We start from the raw sequence: 13,832 nt of genomic DNA, 5'->3' as shown, positions 1-13,832 counted from the left end.
TATTCTGTAATGGGCCAGCTAAGTAAGTAAGTGTTTTAAATTATTTCTTTGTTATGTACATATTAAAAAAATAAAGAAGACAGGAACGCGCAGACCAAAGATATATTTTACGAGCGGTTACAAAGAACATATGACCGTTGTCCTGCCAATGACATTAAAATTATCATAAGCGATTTTAATGTCAAAATTAGAAAGTAGAATATCTTTGGCCCAACAGTCGAAAAATTTAGTCTCCACAGTGAAACATCTGACAACGGAATGAGCAGCAAAAAATATTGTAGTCAGCATCAGTTGTAGTTAAGCATCCGTTCCGAGGAGCAAACATCGACTCGTATCACTACACCAACGTACACAGATTTTGAATCTTTTTTTGGATAGTTTAACAGTTTCTAGACTGTACGTACTCAGGACAGTTTGTCATATGACCTTGTGTTGTGTTGTTATCAGAGACTTTAAAAAGTCACTTTGCAAAAAAATGGAATTTATTTGTGGACATTTTCGTCCGATCATTTTTCACAACTTTCGAAGTGAATAATCACGGCAGGAGGGCCATCCTATAGCACTATGAAAAACTGTTTTAATGAATTCAATCGTGGCCGTCACCAGCCAAAAAAAACGAAGGTCGTGAGGGTAGCCAAAAATCTGCCGTTGTGCCAGAAAAAAATTAGGCCGTGAACGGATAATGCAAGATCGCCAATGGCGCCATGTCATCTCGTTTCTGAGATGAAGGCCCGATAAATGCAAAAAAAGTGCAATTTTAGCCCGGTTTAGATGGGGCCATAAAATCCGAGCTGGATCTGACACAACAAAACCCAACTAGGGTTTCTTGTCGTTTGGGTCTGTACTTTCAAAAAATCCTCAGTTCGAATTGTTTGCACAAGATCACCTTAAAAATGTTGCACAGTGTTATTCTCGTTAGGTATAGAAAAATTGGACAATCGCTCAAAAAGAGGATCTTGTGGATTGGTGCAAAGAAATAGTGAATAAAAACCATCGTTGTGCTTCAAACGACGTTTATAAGATCATCAAGGACGACTAATCTTGGATATTTGCTTAGGGGCCTGAAACAAAACAGGAATCGACCTTTAGTTCTTCGAAAGCGAGCCAAATCCAACGAAAGTTGTTCATGTAAGAAGCACTTCGAAGCAAATGGTCGCCTGTTTCTTCGACAAAACTGACCTTGTGGCGACTATACGGCTTCAGAAATGTAGGACGGTTAATTCTGAGTGATACACTACAATTTGTTTGTCAGAAGTCTCCTGAGAAATTCGAAAAACGAACAAGAGAAGGCGAATCAGTCTGCATCATGACGATTCGAGCTCTCACACATCGATTCAAACCAGCGCCTATTTGACCGGACAAAACGTGGAATTGATGAGTCATCCGCCGTACAGTCCTGACTAGGGATCCAGGAGGGAGGAGTCTAAATCGGAATTGGTTTGAGCCCATGAAAAAGCGAGTAAATCATGCTGGAGATTACTTAAGAAAATAAGAAAAACTATTTTTGATGGTAAATATTCACGTTTTCATTGTTAGGTTGTTAGGCCAGATAGTTATCGTTCAGCCCTCGTACCAAATATTAATAGCGTTGGTCATTTGGAAAAAAAATGTCTTCCCGAATTATTATTTCAATCGGACAATGGGTGCATAGGTAGACGAACGGATGTGGTACTATGGGTCTGACTTATAATTCTTGAATATTTACTAAAAGAAACAAATATTTTAACAAACTCCAACACACAAATCCCAGCATAATTATTATGTAAAACGTTTTGTGTTGACCTGACAGCAGAAGAACAATGACCCGTGAAGAAAGATACAAAACTGTGAAGATGGGTGAAATTAATTAAAGTCATGAAACTGGTTTATAGCTGAGCACAGGGCCACCGCCGGCTTCAACAAATAACACACAAAACTATAAAAAGCTTTCAACATTGGACACAAATTCTCTTGGCTAAAGCTTTAATATTCATATTGTTATGTTTGTAACAAAATCTAAGGTCAAAGAATTTGGCAAATATGGAAGATGCGTTAGTAACTTTTAGAACATTAAACATAAAGCATAAGAAAGAAAAAAAAAACTTAAAAAACTTGAACTATTTATTAAATGACATTAAATTGACCCAACAATCATGAATTGGTTATTCAAAATTGCCATAATAATGGCTTCGATTACAATTCTCCCAACTAACGGTGAATTTTATTCATCAGTACACAAAATGTCTATGGTGATGGATTTTGAATTGAAAATGTTGAGGAATATGCAAAAATTTATTGGAAAAAATCAAAATAAATTAGATTATCTTAAAGAGTAAGTTCTGCTAATGGTGCGTGTGCTTGGTGTTAGTGATTACCTTCATTGTGTTTCAGGCGTTTAGCTGAATATGAAAGAGAACGCAACGAAGCTGTTGAAGTGGGTCCATCTTATTTTGAGAATCCTATCAACAAATATTTGCTTACCAAACGCTTAACAACGGATTGGGATCGCCTAGAAAATGTCCTACAATACAAAGAAGGAGAAAGTAAGTATAATGTATGTACATTAATCGATTAATAATATCAGCATTTTAAACGTTGATATAGTCGGATGGTGATGAGCATTGAGCAGCTGCATCCACACGTTTTCGGAAATGTGCAATAAATTAATTTGTGGTGTCTTGAAGATAATTATTCGAAGGACAACAATTTTGGTGGAAAAGTTTTATAGCTGTGGGGAACCTTAAAAAGTCAAATTACCGGTAGTTCCCACAAACAATGTATCTCGGATTCTCAAAATACCTAAAATCGGATGGTACCATTATATGGGAGCTAAACCAAAACATAAAGAAGTTTCGTGACCATTGAAAACTTCAAATGTCAAATTACAGTTAGTTCGATTTTCGATGGTGGCGAAATTTCGTGACCACAGAAAACCTTAAATGTCTAATTACAGCTAGTTTGGTTAAAAATTGTAGCTAAAACCCTCAAAATACCGAAAATCGGGAGGGATCGTTTTATGAGAGATATGGACATATGTCGACGATTTTTGGTGAAGAATTTTCGTGATCATAGAGAACCTCAAATGTTAAAGTACAGCTAGCTCGGTAAAAAATTGTAGCTAAAACTCTCAAAATACCGGGAGGTACCAAAACATGGACATATCGTCGGTGTCATGCTTAAGTGTTCCATACGCCATTTGCCTGTTTTGAGATAATCGCATTTTAATGTTTTGCGTCGTAACTGCGTCGTAATAATAGTATATAGAACATATTTGCAAAAATTTAGAGGTATATGTATTGGAATATAAAAGTTATAGAGATTTTTTTAAAAAAAGAATTTTTGTCGATTTGTTCCATATCCGCACTTATGACACAAATGTGAAATATTGTAAATCACATGGAACAAAGTGACAAAACAATTTTCCATCTTTGCCTCAATAAATTAAATACTTCTAAATCGAAAATTAAAATTCTGATTTTTGAAATGTGTTTTTAAACTTGTAAGTTTTTAAAATATTAATTTCATAGCTAAAAAAAATTAAAGCTTTCCCGTCGAGGCGTGGATATCTCGGGAACTAGAGCAGATAGGAGAAAGCCGACTAGAAATTCAGAAAGAGCATATCGGAAATCCCTAGAAACCACCTGTATCTCAAAAAGTCAAAAATGGCGTATGGAACACTTAAGCATGACACCGACGATATGTTGACGATTTTAGTAAAGAATTTTCGTGACCACAGAGAACGTCAAATTTAAAATTACATACAGTTCGGTAAAAATTTTAGCTAAAACCCTCAAAATACCGAAAGTCGGGAGGTACCGTTATATGGGAACAATCTAAAGCTGAAAACGCATCCAACATTTGAGTACAGTTTTGTGTTGGGCGTTGAGAAAAAAACAACAACAGGGCGACGCCGACACCAAAGTCCAGCGTTGATCTGTTTACCGGCATATATTTCAAATGAATACGAGTTTTTCGGCAACATGCCCAACAGCGTAAAAACGGCCAAAACGAAACAAAACTTTACCCAAACGTTGGATGTGTTTTCAGCTTTAATGATATGTCCTGAGCACCGGCATGCTCTCTCTGGGCGCTCGTAGAATATATCTTCAAGTATTATTCAAGCCAACAGCCAAATATCCTCGACTTAGATGAAGAAATCTTTAATTAAAAAATAGAAATTTCGTAGGTTGCAAAAAAGTTTTGCAAGATTCCAGTGTATTATTATTTTTTGCTTTTGTCGGGCAGATGTTTTTGAAACATTAATTCCACTATCCAGAGAAATATAGAGAATAAAATGTCAGCATTGACATCCCTAATTTTAAAAAGAAATAGCATTTTCGTAGGTGCCAAAGTAACATTTGGAGATCCAGACAGTAATCAGAATCACGAGGATGTTCGATAAAAAGTTCAAAATGATATTCTGGCTGTTAAAATGCATTTAAGTTAACATTTTGAACATTTGTGAGGAAGTCTTTCGTTACATCTCGAAAATTTGCCACTTAATTAGGCTTGGAAAAAATCTTACGACGTTCAAAGGTTGTGCCAAGTCAGATATCACTGTGCAACATTTTTAAGGTGATCTTGTGCAAACAATTCGAACTGAGGATTTTTTGAAAGTACAGACCCAAACGACAAGAAATCCTAGTTGGATTTTGTTGGGTCAGATCAGCTTGGATTTTATGGCCCCATCTAATGGCTTAAATATTGACTTTTTACAGAAATTCGGGGCTATATATTTGAAACTAATGCGAATCTTCTTCTGACCTCTGAAATTCGGGGCTAAAGAAATTCGGGGCTATATATCTGAAACTAATGATAAGGACAAGAATGAAATATTTGGAGAAATAATGAAATCGAAAAACTACATTTATTGCCTCAAATTTCAAAATAAATGCAAAAATTCCACAATTTTTATACATTTCGCACAGTATCTCCAAAACCGTTAATTTTTTCTGAATATTTTCTTTTGGAAATATATTCCCTGGCCTCTATGCCGTTGTTTTCAGTACATTATTCAACAACGATTTAATAAAAATGTCAATAATGTAGTGAAATCCGAAATGCGAGAATAAACTGTTGGTGTGAACTGTGTTTGAAATAGTTGTTGTAAAAGATATAATGTATAATACCGCTGAAACAACTTGAAGTAAACATCTTAGAGTTTCAGAATGTTCTAAAGAATTGTTGAGAACTTTATTTGGATGATTTTTGGAAAAGGTTACTTGGTCCATTCCCAATAGTTTAGCCGATACTGAACAGAATTTGAGCAATTATGTAAAATTTTCTATATTTTATAGATTTTGATACCCTAGATGGAGTTTTTCTTATGTGGTTTTTTTCAAAAGATAAGTTCTACTTGTTTAGGGCTACAATATTGCTAAAGACAGCAATGCCGAATTCCTATTCGTTTCTGAGATGAAGGCCTGATAAATGCAAAATAGTGTAGATTTAGCCCGGTTTAGATGAGGCCATAAAATCCGAACTGGATCTGACAGGGTTTTTGTAGTCTAAATATGTACTTTCAAAAAATGCATATTAGAAGTTGTTTGCATTTTCAGTGTTGTATAGTGTTATACATACTATATCTGCTTACTTCAAAAAATTACCCATAATTCTGATAACTTCAAATTTTAAAATCATTTTGTGCGTGAAGTTTTTTCACCGTATCACCCTACAAATAATATTTTACGTAATCTTCTGTAGAAACTCATCACGCTATGATACAGGGATATGAGGTTGTAAAAACGTCATAACCCGAATGTACATTAATCGATTAATAATATAAGCATGTTAAAAGTTGATATAGTGGGATGGTGATGTGCATTGAGCAGCTGCATCCACAAGTTTTTGGAAATGTGCAAAAAATTTATTTGTGGTCTCTTGAAGATAATTATTCAAAAGGCACAAATTAATATATGTTAGATCATACCTCAATTTTATATGTTCTAAACTGTAAAAAGTGATTGTATTTCTTACTTAAGGGGTTACTTATTGAGCACAAAAAGGCAATTTTTCATGGATTTTTTACATGAAATCTATCAATCTTTTTAGAAGATTTTTTTCTCATCTGAAAGTTTACACCTTGAGCTACTTTTGGATTTTTTTTTGTTGAAAAATATTGCACAAATGCCCGCTAAGGAAACAGTGTTTTTATTAAAGAAGTTTGCGGTGCCCACTGTAGCTCGAAAGCGAGTAAACAGATCAGCATATTTTTTTTTTTGTAGGAGTTAAAAAGATATCCATTTAAAAACTGGTGAACTGTCAAAGTCAAAATTTCGAGTTTAACTAAAACTATGGATAGTTTTTTCGCCATAAACGCGTCAATTTATTTAATTCTCTCGCTTAAAGACAAGCTTTTTATGTGCATAATAATACCACAGAAACATATGAAGATCGGATCGGATCAAAAATGCATTTCGGGAAAACTGCGTTTAAAAGTTCCTTTTACATACAAATCACAATGATTTTTTTCTTTCTAACGCTCATATCTCAGCTAATTTTTGTCCGATCGACTCGAAATTCTTTGCAACATATACACTGCCCGTCACTTGAATAGGACCCCCTACCAATTTTTTTTCAACCTTAATTTTTTCCGGAATTATGCAAAATATGAAGTGTTGAAGATTTTTTATATTTAGTTTTAAGTGTTTGGAGTAAACTTAGTCATTCATTTGTATTCATATCTGATTTATACAAGAATTATACGACGAAAGCAAAATAAAGTCAAAAATTCATGTAAAAAATTGCGTCATTTGAATAGGACCCCCCTTAAAAACTTGGGTATACATAAAGATTGTAGTAGAATATCGATGCACATTCACTCTATATTAAAAACGAAATAATTTCAGTAATATTCAGTAAAAGTATATCCCTCCAGATTAAGGATACACCCCTATATCCTGCTTTGGCAAGGAATCGCACAATTTCCTTTCATAATCACGTGTAATGCTTAGCAATGCTTGCACTATTCCTTTAATATGTTTATTTTTGGAAGCGTACTGTCTGTCAGAGTCGTAGATTTTACACAGAAGTCTTTCCTATACATTTTAGAGAATATTTACCACTACAAAATATTGCGGTCCCTTCAGGATATCCGAATTTCTTCTGAGAAATGCTAGTATTCGCTGCTCGAAGTGTTTAAAATGGACCAATATCGTGATGAAATTACCACTCCGGACATCCTAAAATTCTTTCCACTACTGGAGAAGACTTTTTTAGAATTCCTTTGTAAGATATCGTACGCATTTAAGGTGAAAGGAATGGATGCCAATGTCCTTCATAATTAGTAAAGAGTTCCAACACCATAAAAGCACCTTCATTGCTACAGAAACAATAAAGAAAGTTATCTCCCATTCCATGAACTCAAAAAAATAGATATATAGTTATGCAATTGTTTACTCGATGAGGAGAGTCCTTAATAATTATGAAGGACTTTGGCGTCAATTCCTTTCACCTTAAATGCGTACGATATCTTACAAAGGAATTCTAAAAACGTCTTTTCGTCTTTTGTGGCCTTTTTTGGACATTTAAACTTGCTGACAAAAATGATTAGGAGGAGGTACTTGAAAGAATGAACCGACATAGTCCATTATGGAAGTGGATCTTATTTAGGGAGTCATATCTTTTCGATAGACATCGCGCCCACTACTCATTTCAGTGGGTCATCGTATAAATTTTGGACCAGTATGCTAGGAATCATGGACTTGTCCACGGAAAACATAATATAGTTATAGAAATGACCACAACGAACACCATCGGTATACATTAACAAACGATCTTGGAACAGAGCCTTAACTGCATTTAGGCACAAACGTTGAACTTTTATGGGAGAGGTACCCTAAGAAGAGGACCTACATGGGCCATTTTAGAAGTAAAAATAAATTTGGACAAAATATTAGGAGATTCAAAGTTTGGACCAAATTGGTTGATCGGTTCGGGAGTTATCGTGTTCTCCAGCCACTACATATGATGCCACAGGGTTTTTTACACCTTTCGGGCTGTTTTCAAAAGAAGTATGTACTTGCCTCTGAAAAAAAATTACCTTCATAATTGAGGCATCAAATTCAAGTAGCTTCATCAAAAAATCAAAGTGATTCGAGAGAAGGTCTTAAAGTGAACTTATCTGAAATTTTGTGTGGGAGGTACCCGAAGAGTTGGACAAATATAGTGCATATTCAAACATGTTCTATATCGGTCACTCCCTTCAAAAGTTATCGTGGCCACATTTTTTTCCGAACATTTTTGAATTTTTGTGGGAGAGGTACCTGAAGGAGTAGTATGGCGATATGGCTTATCTTCGAACTTAAACTAAGTTTGAACAAAATATCACGAAGGCCAAATTTTGAACCGAATGGGCAAATACGTTGGAGAGTTATCTTAAGCTCCAACGACTACCCACGGTGTCATAGGTGTTTTTTGCAACTTTCAGGTTGTTTTTTTTTTTTTTTGTTTTTTGAGAAGTATGGACTTGCCCCTGATGAAACTTAGACCATCGTATAGGGGACAGTGAATAAAAGTTGTTACAGCAAAACTCAAAGTGATTCGAGAGCAGCTCCTAAAGTGACATTTTCCGAAATTTTGTGTGGGAGGTACCCGAAGGAATGGACCGATTGGAATTTTATTTAAGTCTGGTAGAAATGAACCAAATCGGTTACTCCCTTCAAGAGTTATCGTGCGCACAAATTTTCAGAACATTTTCGAATTTTGTGGAGGAGGTACCGGAAGGAGTGGACCGGTATAACCCATCTTCGATCTTAAACTCAGTTTGGACAAAATATTGGAACGAATCGGTTGATCCGTTCGAGAGTTATCGTCCAGCCAGCCAGCTAGACAGACGAACGGACATGGCTAATCAACTCCAAATTGTCTGAAACGGATTTCGTCCAAACATACTTGGGGTCTAAAACCGTTATTTCGATGAGGCACATTTTTCCCGAATGATATTGTATATACTAAAAACTTTAGTGTGAGAGGTCACCCTAAATATTTGGAGGTCATAGAAATTAACAATCGGTGACGACAAAAAAAGTCGATTTCTGAACCACTGTGCGGCGCTAAAATGTCAGTTTGGAAATATCCTGTGTGCATCCGCCAATCAGATGGAAAACCTAACCATGTTGGTTCTACACGTTATATATACACTAGGGCTATAACCAAAAAAATACCACCACATAGCCGTGTAGAGCATGGAAAACTATTATGAAATACGGCGTCAATTTTTCTCTATCGCGAAAAAAGTTTCCGCACCAAATGCATTGAAGTTCAGTAATGCATTTTTTAATTTTAGCTGTTATGACAACATATTTGCTTTTAATTAAAATTTTTATTTTTTGTAATCTAATTTAAAATCATTATCAAAGCGTTCTGGACCAATTTCTTCTCAAATCGCGCCATTTCGGAGCATATTAGGAACTTTTGATACTATTGCAATTTTTGCTTTTTCTTTAAAAACTCGTGAATTTTATGTTTATATTTTCTTACCTACCGGACAAAAGAAAATGGGGTCATTTGCAACGAAGTCGCGAAAGTTACAGGCTGTTTTTGTTGACTTTACCTGTGAGAATCGGATATGTTTTTTACCAAAATACAACACCAGTACCACTTGGAGAATTTTGTCCTAATAATGAAAACGCGTTTCTAAGATCCATTCGGTGAAAAAAGTTTCTGCACCGACTGTAATTACTAAACCCCTTTTGATATTTTTTCTACTTATAATTTTAAATTTGCTTTCTTTGAACAAATATTCATAGAAAAAAATACAATTCTCACAGGCAAAGTCATTAAAAACTGTCTGTAACTTTCGCGATATTGTTGCAAATGACACCATATTCTCTTGTCCGATAGGTACAATAAATATAAACATAAAATTCACGAGTTTATAAAGAAAAAACAAAAATTGCAATAGTGTCAAAAATTCCTAAAATGCTCCGAAATGGCGCGAATTGAAAACAAATTGGTCCAGAACGCTTTGGTAATGATTTTAAATTAGATTACAAAAAAATAAAAAATTTAACTAAAAGCAAATATGTTGTCATAACAGCTAAACTTAAAAAATGCATTACTGAACTTCAATGCATTTGGTGCGGAAACTTTTTTCGCGATAGAGAAAAAATTACACCTTTTTTCATAATAGTTTTTCATGCTCTACACGGCTATGTGGTGGTATTTTTGATATTTGCAAAAAAGTGCAAAAAGTTATATCCCTAATATACACTTTGCATAATTTTATTAAATTTTAAAATTTTCATGTATTAAATTCATTTTGCAGAAACTCTAAAGAAAATCGAAAATAAGATTGTTGAAGAATCGGAATTGAATGGGGCCTTGGAAGGTGTTTTAAGACTTCAGGACACCTATCGTCTAAATTCGTCCGACATAGCTCGAGGTCTATTTCAAGGTGTTCAATATGAGTAAGTAAAGATAGTGTTTTCAATGCTATTCTACTATTTCAAAATTATTTCCTACCAGTGTTCATTTTAAAGCACGCCACTGTTATGATATGGGAAAGAGGGCAGCAGAAACTGAATATCCAAAACTGGGATATTTTTGGTTAAAAGAAGCATTGACTAGAGCCAGTAATGATGAAAGTGTTGATAAACTTGATATTGAATTGGCCATAGCTGATGTCAAATTCAAATTGGGTGATATACGGGGTGCCAACGACACATTTGTCGAGCTATCTAATCGATATCCGGAAAATGAAAAGGTTGCCAAGTTATATGCAGAATTTGCCGAGAATTCGTTAGATAAACAACAATTTACAGTTGATTATAGTACGGAACATGCGGTGAGTTTGAAAAAAAAAAACATTTTGATGGATTACATTATAAACAAATGTCTGTTTCTTGTAGCCCCCACCAGAAAATCTTTTCACAGCACCACGCTCAGATTTATACAAATATACATGTGCCGGCCTGGTAAAGAAAACTCCCGCCGAAGAACGTGATTTACGTTGTGGCTATTTAGTTGAAACTCATCCATTCCTATGGTTGGCCCCTATTAAGGTTGAAGAATTACATCATGATCCATTGTTGGTGGTGTTCTATGATGTCCTATCCGATAAAGAAATTGAAACATTGAGACAAATGACGCAACAGATTGAAAGAGCCACTGTAATGTCCAAGAATGGTTCGGTGGTTTCGACTGTACGCACCAGTCAATTTCAATTTATTCCCGTTACCCATCATCCCCTGTTGGCTAAGATAGATCAACGCGTAGAAGATATGACCAGTTTGAATATGAAATATTCCGAAGATCATCAATTTGCAAATTATGGAATTGGTGGTCACTACAGTGAACATCACGACTATTTCCATGTAGAAGCAGTAAGTTCAATTTGGAAATTTATATATAAAAATAATAAAAAAAAATTATCTTTTAATGTTCTTAATGATAGGTGGATGTATCAACGATCAGTAATTTCGATGACATGGGAAATCGGATTGCAACAGTTTTGTTTTATGTAAGATATTGAATCACAGATTGTACTCGCATTATAACTAATATTGTTTTAATTTGCCATTTTTTATAGCTAAGTGATGTTGAACAAGGTGGTGGCACTGCCTATCCGTTCATGAAACAATTGGTAATGCCAAAGAAAGGTGCCGCAGCGTTTTGGTATAATATGCATGCGTCCGGTGTTCCCGATTGGAGAACTCTTCATGGCGCTTGTCCAATTATTGTTGGTTCCAAGTGGGGTATGTTTTTGAAGTTTGAGAGTACATTAATTATAATACTAATAAAATTATAATATTTTTTTCAGTACAAAACCGTTGGATTAGAGAACACGATCAAAGTGACAAAAGACCTTGTTTCACGTTTAACGATGCGGTTCCAGAATATTATTAATTTCTTTAACACACATCCTTAGATTTAAAATATAGATATGTATATGTACTTAGTTGGATATAATAAAATTGATATTTTTAAGAAAGAAACACATAATGGACCTTAAGCTGTCGTCGGGATATTTCGTGCAGCAACAATTTTATGCCTAAGCGTTAATTCAATAGTGCTTGAAGTGAACATTTACCTCTAATGAAGAGAAGTCCAGTATAACATTGTCTACTGTTAAACGTTATAAATAGTGAGTTCATATATAGGAACTCTGCAATCAGTCCACAGGTAATCGATTATTTTCAATGTATTAATACTGAGCTACAAAACAAACTGAGCTTCTAACATATAAAATGTGTTGATTTTGTATCACGAGTTTGCTTTAAAATCTGTAAGTACCGTAATGTGGGGCTATATTGACATATCCCTGTGTCATGCTTAAGTGTTTCATACGCAATTTTGACATTTTGAGATAAAGGTACCTTACACGGTTTTGAACCATACCCTTTCAGATTTTTTGGTCGCTTTTTCTCTATCTCCTATAGTTTCTGAGATATTCAGATGCCAATATGTTCCATATCCGCTTTGGACAGCGAAAAATGTGTCTTTTTGTTCCATATCCATAAAGCATGGCATATGGAACAAAACAACTTTGAATTTTTTAGTTCCATATCCATGTCGTTTGGCGCATGGAACAAAAAGAGACGAAAACGAATTGTTCCGCACCAAAAATCATGGCGTTTCGAACAAAAAATGCGTCTGGAACAAATTGTTTTCAAGGACTTGGTTTAAAAACTGAAGAATAATAGTTTTTAAATCTAAATATTTTTGAACATTGTACTGTTACATGAAACCAAATTTATTTTCGCTTAATGTTAATACCTCCTTCTAACACAATACATGTAGGATTAATTTAAAAAAATATCTATTCTTCAAAGTGACAACTGGCAGCCCATTAAATAAATGTACCATGACCAAAAATCATGAAATTTGAAAATGTTGGGTAGGGTTACATAACGCAATTTTAAAGGCTTTTAGTCGATTTTTTAACAGTTATTGAGACAAGGTGTATAAAATCAATGAAGAGAGAGTTTAAAAAATTTAAAATACAATTTTGGAATTTGGTACAGAGTAATATATATTATGTATTAGTTCTTAGATATTTTTTATTGAAAATTATCATATCAGACCACGTTCTGTATTGTTATCGGTATTTGTAAGTTGTACAGTGTACACCATATATGCTCACATTTTGGTATATGGGTAATTCCTGCGTGACGAACGCTACATTTGTACGCGTTTTCGGGCATAAATATTAAAATTTTTGAACTTTTCAGATAGATGCATTGAATCTATACATGGTATTTAATAGAATTTGAGAGCAATTTCGAATGCTATAAAAAAGTTTTAACAAGTATAATTAGCGGAAAAAATTGCACGCTACAAAAAGTGGAAGTAGCTCCGACGTTGTGGTATGTTTTCATAATTTTTTGCAATTTTTGCATAATAAAGCACACAAAATGAAAAGTTTGAAAGAAAGATGAATATAAGAAAATTCTAAAACAATTAATTTTTAGGCAAACAATTTTGTATTTTTTTTCAAAATCAGCGAACCTATTGTGACGCACGCTACGTGATGCACGCTACATTTTTTCCAGTATATAGTAAGTAAAAACCAAACTATTTTAACGAAACCATGTATATTTCTTGTAAATAACATTATTTAAGTCATATTTTATGTTCATAAATAAGTTTATCAATGCGTATGTATATGTTTATAAACAAATTTTATGTTATATGACGAAAAATAATGGTTGCTTTTAATTCCGGGAATGCTCTTAACGTTAGCCCATCTCTCCGAAAGAATTCCAGCTTACATATAAAATAAAAATACTATTTATATTCATGTTTGCCAATTTAAAAAAATCATGGGCATTATTAAGAACAATATTCTGAGCTTTCACCATTTGCCAAATTTTTATACCCTCCACCATAGGATGTTATACCCTCCACCATAG

At 34.3% G+C, this 13,832-nt stretch overlaps 1 protein-coding gene across 1 annotated transcript; it reads left to right on the top strand.

The window, feature by feature from the left end:
- The first annotated feature begins 2,162 nt into the window (after positions 1–2,162).
- LOC141391425 (prolyl 4-hydroxylase subunit alpha-2) lies at positions 2,163–11,826 on the top strand. Its single transcript, XM_073964320.1, has 8 exons — positions 2,163–2,311; positions 2,371–2,522; positions 10,247–10,388; positions 10,447–10,765; positions 10,830–11,303; positions 11,375–11,440; positions 11,510–11,675; positions 11,741–11,826. Exons 1-8 carry the CDS (start codon positions 2,163–2,165, stop codon positions 11,824–11,826), a joined length of 1,554 nt encoding a protein of 517 aa, XP_073820421.1.
- Positions 11,827–13,832: the final 2,006 nt, after the last annotated feature.

Source organism: Musca autumnalis, unplaced genomic scaffold (assembly GCF_047663935.1).
Source record: "Musca autumnalis isolate F117 unplaced genomic scaffold, ASM4766393v1 scaffold_1, whole genome shotgun sequence".
In the NCBI taxonomy this organism is placed as follows: domain Eukaryota; kingdom Metazoa; phylum Arthropoda; class Insecta; order Diptera; family Muscidae; genus Musca; species Musca autumnalis.
The sequence above is the reverse complement of the archived record's forward strand: the minus strand, read 5'-3'. Positions and strand labels throughout refer to the sequence as shown.